Source organism: Thermobia domestica, chromosome 3, assembly GCF_964235325.1.
Source record: "Thermobia domestica chromosome 3, izTheDome1.hap1.1, whole genome shotgun sequence".
In the NCBI taxonomy this organism is placed as follows: Eukaryota; Metazoa; Arthropoda; class Insecta; order Zygentoma; family Lepismatidae; genus Thermobia; species Thermobia domestica.
This window is the reverse complement of record NC_137456.1, coordinates 232,506,060-232,516,123: the sequence shown is the minus strand read 5'-3', so window position 1 is coordinate 232,516,123 and position 10,064 is coordinate 232,506,060. Positions and strand designations below refer to the sequence as shown.

At 37.6% G+C, this 10,064-nt stretch overlaps 1 protein-coding gene across 1 annotated transcript; it reads right to left on the bottom strand.

The window, feature by feature from the left end:
- Positions 1 to 8,967: 8,967 nt before the first annotated feature.
- On the bottom strand, positions 8,968 to 9,678 carry LOC145682156 (uncharacterized). The gene has a single exon (XM_081753745.1). It carries the CDS (start codon positions 9,676 to 9,678, stop codon positions 8,968 to 8,970), a length of 711 nt encoding a protein of 236 aa, XP_081609871.1.
- Positions 9,679 to 10,064: the final 386 nt, after the last annotated feature.

The following is a 10,064-nucleotide window of genomic DNA, read 5'->3' as shown; positions in this document are numbered from 1 at the left end:
GTTATTCTATGGCTGTTAATGAATGATGATGTGATATTCTGTGCGAAGGCAGGTATTTGACCTAAAAGTCCCTTGGCAAGATGAATCCATGGTGGTTTGCCATTGCTTTCCATGGAATGAATGTTCATAACATCCTAAGGAGACGGAACCTAGAGTTCAACATGGTGTCCGAACTTGTGTCCCCTCCGCTCCAAATCAAAAGAAAAGTTGTGCTGGAATTTGATTGCTGGACCATTAATTTTCGTCAAATTGATAGCATAATATACAGCAAAACCAGCATAAATTGTTGTTGGATCCAACATTGTTTTCCAGCTTAGAGGTCTCCAGCAATATTTGGCTCTTCAAAAATATCGTCGCCACTATCAACATTTATAAGTTTTGGTCGTTTCCTTGAAGGGTGATTTTCCATTATAAAGATATTTTTATACCACCAAAAGCGCTTGTAGACAACAAAAGAACTCCTCACAACAGAATACGACCCAATTCTTTCGGTTCGTTCGCGCTTGTAGCAGTGTTGCATTATCGCATTTTATCAACTTTCGCTTTCAACTTATATAGTGTTGCCAGATCTAGAAAATAAAATTACTGACAGATATAGCGCCATTCCTATCATCTCCCACCAAACCTATAGGGCCATCCTACCAAACCAGTGTTTGAATTAAACTTCTGAACTAGAGGGGGATGTTTTTGATAAATATATAGAAAGAAAATATTTATTCCATGTAAAAATATCATGTTATTTCTGCGAGCCGGGCCGGGGATTTCCCGCCATCCCCCAACATTAATCGCTAGTAGTAATGCGAAAAAGACAGAAACAACAGAAATATCACATTTCGCAGAAATAGGAAGTCTTATTCGCTTTTCAGACCAAAAACAGAAGTTCATGTATTCATGCGCGCCCGCGTGTATGTGTTTGTGTCGATCGATGCTGTATCCTACTTCGATCCTAAATCGACGCTGTAATAAATTTCCAATTTACAAAGCTTTTCTTTTTTAAAAACTAAAGAAGGCTTTAATTCTGAAAATCAACCTTGAATAATAATAAATCTCATAAAATGTCTATTGCCCCAATCACTTTTTTGTTCCTGGAGGCATTAACGCTCAATTTAGAAAATTCAATAAATTTAAAATCACTAAATATACAATTAAATGTAATTCATAAATGTTGCGAGACTGCGAGAAGTTTCGCGAGACTTCTCGTGCGAAACTTAACCGAGTCTCGTCTAGCGTCTCGTCTCGCATGGTTTAGTCTCGTCTCGGGTCTCACATAAAATCTTCACTCTCGCCTCGCGTGCATTCCTAATCTTTCGTCAGATCCTGGTACTAATGAGGATTTTTTTTTTTAATTTTAGATTTGGGCCTGGAAATGTTTCTTCCACTTTTGTCGATCTTCAGCTTCCTCTTTTAACTCCCAAAATTTTCTCCTATCTTTCAAATCATCGATCAGCTGTGTTCTTCTTCTTCCTATTCCTCGCTTCCCTTCCATATTTCCTTCTATTGCAATGTGAAGAAGACAATTTCTTCTCAAGATGTGTCCAATCCAATTGGCCTTCCTACAAAGGATGGTGGCTAGAAGCGTCCTCTTCTCTCCTATCCGTTTTAAAACATCTTCGTTTGTTGCTCTCTCTGTCCATTTTATCTTTGACATCTGCCTCCAACACCACATTTCGAAGCTCTCCAAATATTTCTTCTCTAACTTCCGTAATGTCCAAGTCTCTGAACCATACAGTCCAATGCTCCATATATAGCACATTACCAACTTCTTCTTAAGTCCAATATTGAGCCTGCTAGTTAAGAGTAATCTTTTCTTGTTGAATGCTTCTTTAGCTATGACACTTCTTGGCCTGATTTCTTTGGTGCAGTAAGCGTCTCTCATCAAAATACTTCCCAGATACTTGAAATTATCGACCTCTTCAAGTTCTCTTTGTTCTACTCTGACCCGTAAGGGCGTGTTTCCAAGGGATATTCTCATGACTTTCGACTTTTCGATGTTAATTTCCATTCCACACAGTTTTCCAGTGTTAACTATTTTGTCAATCATCTCCTGTAGTCCTCCTTCGATTTTAGCTATTATAATCGTATCATCTGCATAGCTGATCTTGTTAATGATCTGCCCTCCAATCTTGAAGTCTCCAGTTCCCATTAATGCTTCCTTCATTAAACATTCACTGTAAATGTTAAATAATTGGGGCGACATAATACATCCTTGTCTGACTCCTCGTCCGATCTCCACACTATTGGTTTCTCCTTCATTCAAGCGCATCTTCATTCGTTGTTCTGTGTACACGTTTTGATCGAGTCGTCGATCTCCCCAGTTGACTCCGATTTCTTTAAGTATTTTCAGGAGTTTCATCCAATTGACTCGGTCGAAAGCTTTTCGCCAGTCGATGAAACACAATCACAACTCTTTCTTTACATCAAGAATTCTTTTTGATATAATTCTCATCAATCCAATAGCATCTCTGGTGCCTTTTCCTTTCCGGAATCCAAATTGATCTTGTTCTAACCTCTATTCTATCTTGCTTTCCAGCCGCCTGTTCAGTATGCGTGCAATGATCTTTCCAGTGTGCGAAATCAGGCTAATGGTTCTGTGATCGCTGCACTTCTTTGCTTGCTTTTTCTTGGGCAATGCAATTATTATAACATCAAGAAAATCCTTTGGCCATTCTCCACTCAGGTAGATCTTGTTAATAAGTGAAGTCAGTATCTTCATTGCATTGCCTCCTAATCCCTTGAGCAAATCTACTGGTATGTCGTCGTATCCAGTGGCCTTTCTCCTTCGCATGTCTTTGATTGCTTGTATTACTTTATTTTTCAATATACTGGGTCCTTTTTCATCATCATCCACCTCTTCCTCTGCTTCGATCGCAATATCTTTAGGGCCGTTCTTCTGATCATACAGATCTTTTATGTATTCCTCCCAAATTCTAAGGATTATTTGATGGTCAGTGGTTACATTATCTTGTTGATCTTCGATGCCGAACGTTCGTATACTTTTGTTAGTTCTCTCTAATTCTTGTGCTTTCTACTATATCAGATCATATCTGCCGCGCCGTTAAAGTTCCATTATTTCTTCACATATCTGCTTCATGTACATTTCTTTGGCTTTGTCTGTTTCTCTTCTCAATTCATTATTCAGCGTTCTGTATTCATTGATGTCCGTGTTTTTTGCCCTTCTGCGTTCCTCCATATTCTTAAGCATTGCTTCAGTTATCCATGGTTTTCTCGGTGCTCTTTCCATCCTACCAATGTTACTGTGGAGTGTGCCAAGTAGGATCTGTTTAACTTTCCCCCAACTATTCTCTATATTGTCAACCATATCTCCCTTCTTCAATCTCTTCTTTCACATCATCGTCGATATTTCTTAGTCGCTCTAAGTTCCATTTTCGATTTTTCTCCCATTTTTCTTGATCGACTTTAACCAGGTTTGAACTTCCGCCACCAATAGATTGTGATACGAATCAATGTCCGGTCCTGGCAATGTCTTTACGTCTCGTACACTATTCCTGAAACGTTGCTTCACAAGAATGTAATCGATTTAGTAGCGTTTCTTATCTCCTGGACTCTTTCACGTGTACAGCTTGGTTTTTCGTTTCTTAAACCACGTGTTCATCACCACCAGATCAGGTTGCCTACAGAAATCGACAAGCATTTGACCTCGTTCGTTTCTTCTACTTAGTTCAAATGGTCCCACTACCTTATTCCCAGCTCCTTTTCCTACTATGCTGTTGAAGTCTCCCGTTACTATGGCATTGATTTTACCTCTTCTTTCCTGATGCAATGTGTTACTGACCTGATCATACATCACTTCTACTTCATTATCATCATGGTCGGTTGTTGGCATATACATTTGCATTATCACAATATCCACTGGTTTTGCATGTAGTTCCACAAACATCAAGCGGTCACTGCAGTATTCCACTTTGATTACACTTCTTGCTACTTCGTTCTTCATTGCTATCGCGACACCATTCTTGGCCTTATCGCCACCCGAATAGTATATTCTGTAATTTCCCGATACTATCTCATCTTTCCCTGGTCATCTCACTTCACTCAAGCCCACTATGTCCACTTTACATGTGTCCATTTCCACTTTGAAATTTTCAAGTTTTTCCCTCACGTCGTAGAGTTCGTACGTTTCAGGTTCACATGCTGAAATGAAAGTTATTTTCTCCTCTGATGCTTCTTCCCGGAGTAGTCCCCACCCGAAGATCCGAACGGGGGACTATTTTACCTCCGGATTTTTTTTAGCTCAGGAAGAACCATCATATTTCTTTATTCTCCTCCTTCGTCCCTTCTGCGAAAAAGAGAATGTGGTAGTATTCCCATTTCCTTTTTCACATCTCCATACCGTTGACCATCTAGTGGTTCATCCGCCTTTTAGGACAGTTTCCCTTCCTCAGGACAAGAAGGTGCTCTGACCTCCACCCACTCATCCACCCTCCGAGAAGGCCGTTGGCACTTGGTAGAAGCTGACTCCTTATCCCGGGAGTCGGTCGGTCCCCACCTACGTTAGCCGCCAAAGACGTTGCCCGCTTTCTTCCGCGAGGAGGTGAAGGTTGGGATTTTCCCTTCGTTTAGGATGAGACCCGAAGGGTTTTCTCAAACCTCTCCAGTACTTTTACAAACTAAAATTGCTCAAACTTCAAGTACATATAGAAATAACAGATCGCAAGACTTCTACTCATGTAACTGTCATAAAATTGATACATCACAAAACTATTTTCGTGAGAGATTACAAAAAAAATATCCATACATTGTTTGTTACTTTGGCATAAATGTGAAATACACTGCGTAAGCGAAAAGTTACTAATATGAACTATATAAAGTAACAACTAATGACTAATTTCACTGTCGGTTACTAGATACTTATGGTCCCTTATGAAGGTGATATCCTTCGTGTTGACATATTCTCGATCCATAAGAAATCGATCATTATCAGCTGTTGACATACCGGACGTCTAATAAGCAGTCTTTTTTAATTGTGTTGTTATCACCTTCCTATTTATCAGTCGGGTATATCATTATGCCTTCCCAAGTTCTTTGATGCGGGAGAATGAAAACTATTTGGGTAATAGACCGTATGTTCAATCTTCCATAATATCCAATCATTCTATATAGTATTCTTTCGGAAATAGCCTTTAGCATATTCCTTTTTTGTCCTACCATTTTCAACACTCTTTCATTCGATGCCTACCCACTCATCTATTTACAATACCATCGCTCTTCCACCCCATTACATTCTCATGTTTCCACTTCTCCTTATACACATAGGATGCTGTAGTTCATATAGATGCTTTCATTACTCCTTTTCTTCAGTTCTATTTCGATACTTGCAATTAGAAGGTTTTGTTTTACTTCAAACGCCTTCTTTGGTTGAGCTGAACCTTGATTTTTCATACTGTTTCGTCTATTATTGCTTGTAATTTTACTCTCTATCATTTCTTGACTTATTCTACCGCAGGTTCTATTGTGATCTTAATTTTTCTTGTAGCTTGATTGCATATGCATTTGACATTTGTTTTATTCTTGTACACTTTTATGTTGAATTTGCTGCTAAACATCTCTTCCTTTCCATTTGAATCGCTGATTTGAGAAACGTCAAAACTCACTAATGTCAATATTGCCGCAAGTCAATGATTTGTGACATTGGGGACACTTGTTGCAGCTCGATATTGCACGAACTATTAGCATGACTTCTGCTGACATATCACAACCGAACGGTAGCTGCCCTTCAAGAATCGAAGCTGTATGTAAACTCATTTTCGGCATATGGCTGACTTATGACGTTTCTCAAATCAGAATTCATTTAGACTTGCTTCTTCTTCTTTTTTTTTAACCACCGTCTGTTAACAGTGCGACAAGTCTGAAAATCTAAGCATGTATACTTTTTGTGTACATGAACAGGTATTCTTAAGCTATTAGTGTCATTTACTTCTTTTATTGCTTATGTTTCTCTTTGCGGAGACTGGTGACCGATATAAATTTTAAATTTCTGAAGTATCTGTTAATGTGAGGTATTTGATATCGTAATTAATAATAAGACTTCTAGTGTTGAAGTTGATTATCCTCTGAAGTAAGCTTTCGGGTCATTAAAAGTATCTAGAACGGTGGCGCATCCTGAACGTATTTACTGTGGCTAATACAGGATAACATGTTTACAATGCAACAACATATTTTGATATTTTATAACATATGCATAAATACTTCTTCCGAATAACCATCTATCTACTATAAGTTGTAAATTAAGCATTGTACCTGAAGCTATCAAAGCTAAACTTAGAAAATAAATTCCAAAGGGATGTTTCTTATTTACTGTATTAAAAAAAATAAAGAGAGAACAACTTGAAACTGACTTCGGATGCAGTTTTAAAGTGTAAATTTGAGACTACTTCTGTAGAGTTCCTCTTGCAACATCCTCTTTAGATAGGCTTTGAATACTCTAAACCAGCGTTTCTCAATCTTTTTGAATGACGACATGCTTTATTAAATGCTCGCAACACGCTTGATATTTCTACTACTAAAGATAATATAAATTAGCATTGAGTCAGATTAAGTTTCTATAAAGTAGTAACTCTATGTATATCGAGCATTATTGATGGCATTGAGTGATACAGTCTGTCTCAAAATTGATTTTAACTATTAATTATTAAATGCTTCATAATTTTTAAATTCTAAAATTTCGGGACACACCCTAGGGACTGCGCGACACACCGGTTAGAAATCACTGATCTAAACCCTTTTACCTTTCACCTTCTGAATAACATATCAAAATTAACGTTACATTTTGAAGAGGCACGCTGCACTGTAAAATAAATAAATAAATAAAAATAAAAAATAAAGCAGTATTTAAACACTTTTAGTACTGTACAAATGTTCAGGGGGAAATACGTATATCAAGTGTGTGTTTATAAAGTGTAGGTCTACTTCACGTGTCCAAAAGCGTTCATTCTCCGAAAATAGTATCTATTATGACATATTTAAAACACTTTTTCTTCTCGGAAAACAGTGCGAATTATATATAAACAAACAGTGCGAATGTGTGTGTGTACCATCAATAATTCAACTGTATCTTCTTTATGAGGAAGGTGCACTTCTCTGTTTTCATGTAAACCTTGAGTTTGCACGCTATATACATGTATATGTAGAAAATGTAAAATATTGCAATTTAAATTCTTTCCTTTATAGTTTTGAAAACAGGTTCTGGAGAAATGTAAGTACCGAACATGACACAATATAATAAACACAATTAATTTTGTGTTGACGGAAGCAATAGATTTTACGTAGTTTGCTTACACTTTAATGAGCACTATTCCGTACCAACGTAACGCAAGACGTGCAGAAAATCAGTTATAACTGCCATGCCTACTATCGCAAACTAAAGCGCAAATCTTATATTGCATTGAAGCAAACTGTTATGAAATGAAGCCCCAAAACCGCTCCGTCCTCTACACGAAAGGAAGCTTCGCTACTGTACGATGAGTAGGAAGATTTGTCGTTCTCGTAGCTACTTGGCGCTCAGCTCAAAGTGCCTGCTGTTCGACAGGTGTTACATCTCTTTAACGTTCTTCCGCGATTCGTCCGTTGATACGTATAGGATTGCTGTACCTATATGCCTGAATGATTTTTTTTTTTTTTTATCTATTAGAAAGTGCGAGTGCTTTCTGTCTTTGATTGGTGCACAGAATACATCATGAAAGCAACAGGAATATTTTAAAGTTGTATTCTAAATTAAGTTATGTTTCTAAATTAAGTTATGTTTTTATTATTTGTTTACCAGGGGTAAATATGGTAGTATAGAGAAATCGCTACTGAAATATTATATAGAGGAAAGTACCTAAATATGGAATACCAATCCATTTTTTGGCAACTGTAGCTCACCTTACACGTTTCTACATATGAAAAAAATTGTGTGCATTCTATACACATATGGTAATAACTTCTGACATTTCAGGTCAATCAATAATAAAAAAGATGCCCCAAAAATAAATGAAAATCAAAATAGTACAAAATTGTTACTCGAAAAAAAGTGCTCTAAATATGGAATACCATAGACAACTCTCATGAAATATACTAGAATGTTCTACATGCTTCTAATATAGGTATGCTAAGTATAACAAAGAAAGTTGAAAATAGAAATATTTTAATTACATGATATAAAGATTCAAATAATTCCAAAAATCATTTGAAAAATGCAAAAAATGTAGTAAATGAGCTGTAAAGTTACAAAAAGAAACATAGAAGCAAAATTTGCAAAGAGACATTTATATCTTAGACGAGTTGTAAAGTTAGGTAAAAGAAAAATTATTAGATACGCTGCCTAGTGTTAGATATGCTGTAAAATATCCAGTGAGAAATCTATGTCTATTTGCAGAAGTCACAGATATAAACACCTTCGTCATATCCAGCACATTCATTGTGAACCCAGGATTGGCACATCATATAACATCACCCACTTTTCACCGCCTTTATCGTCAGAAAATGTTGATAAGCAGAAGAGGCACTCAGCATCTTCTCCTGTCTCTGGTTGATCATTATCGGGAATGATACTAAACGTTGATGAGTGATCATCATATGCGCTGATGGACATAGATGTTTCGGAATCTGAAGTTTCACTTTGGGGACGACTGTCATCACATTTGTTTCGTAACGTGCTTTTCGTGCCTTTCTTAGTTAATTTTACCTTTTCTTCTGTTTCATTCTTCTGTTTCTTACCTTTGTTTTTTGCACTGTTCCTCATTTTTAATTTTTTTCCACTATCGACAGCTTTCACAGACTTCTCTAACTGATTTTTGTAATGTGATGAAGTAATTATGACTGCAGAGCCAGCCTTTCTTCCTTGACTGCCTTCCCTGTTCTTCACTGCGGGCACTGGTGATATTTGCCATGGAGTTATACTGCTGCCAGATGATCCACTTTCTGAAGCTTGAATTGCAATTGGACAAGCAGAGGTAGTAGAAAGTTTGTCTAAGTACATAAGGGAGAAGTGTTTGGTATGATTGATGTAGAAGGAGGAGGGAGTCCAGATGAAGGTTGAGAGTCTAGTAGTGGTATAGGAGGGGAACAGAGAACTCGTGAAGGTTCAAAGCCAGGTACTGATCTATGTTGTTGTGCGTGCTTTGCTTCAAGAAAGTCACTATCATTGAAAATGTGGGGATTGAGGGGCATTATTCCCGTCGTTCTAAAACCATTAATGGAGTTTGAAGCAGTTTGTGCTTTCACGTACGCTTTTCCAAAGAGTTCTTCTACCTCAAATGCAGAGAGAGGCCGCACACAACCGTCTTTTGTCTTAACAGTTCTCATCCAAACCCTGATCTCTTCACTGTAGTAAGTTTTTAAGGGACTCATGAAGGTTCTGTCAAGAGGCTGCAGTTTGTGCGATGAATGTGGAGGAATACAAAGTATGGAAACATTATTGCTTCTCGCCAAATATATAACTTCTAAATTCCTTGAGAGGGTATAATGGCCATCAAGAATGAGCAACACTGGAGATTTTTTAGATGGTCTTGTGTGTTTAATAAAATGTCTGAACCATTCAGTGAAGAGATTACTCTGAACCCACCCAGAAGGTTGACACGCTCCAATAGATCCTTCAGGAGCACCGCGCATGAGGTGATTTGACCACTTTTTCTTTGGAAATATTAGCAAGGGAGGAACATAAATACCCGTGGTACCCATACACGTTATTACGGTCACTAAAGAGCCTCGTTCTGCAGAGCTAATTGCGCCTATTTGACGTTTTCCTTTGTGTGCAAGAACTTGAGGAACTTTTGACGGAACGACAGTCAGGCCTGTCTAATCAACGTTAAATATGCGATCAGCAGAAATGTTCTTATTATCAACCTCCGATTGCAAAAAGGTCAAAGAAGTGGGTCACTTTATCTTTACAAATGCCAACGGTTCGATTGTATGAGGTTTGTGTCGGTTTTCTGAAAGAAAGTTTTCCCTTGTGTCTCTTCATAAACAATTTCAGCCGTCTTTCCTGCAAACTCGTGGCACTTTCAAAATGAGTATGCAAGTTCATTTTGTTTGGCTAATTGATATGCCATAGTTCGCACATCCCT

Coding starts and splice junctions, on each gene's coding strand:
- LOC145682156 (XM_081753745.1), bottom strand. CDS start 9,678: ATGGGTACCACGGGTATTTATGTTCCTCCCTTGCTAATATTTCCAAAG.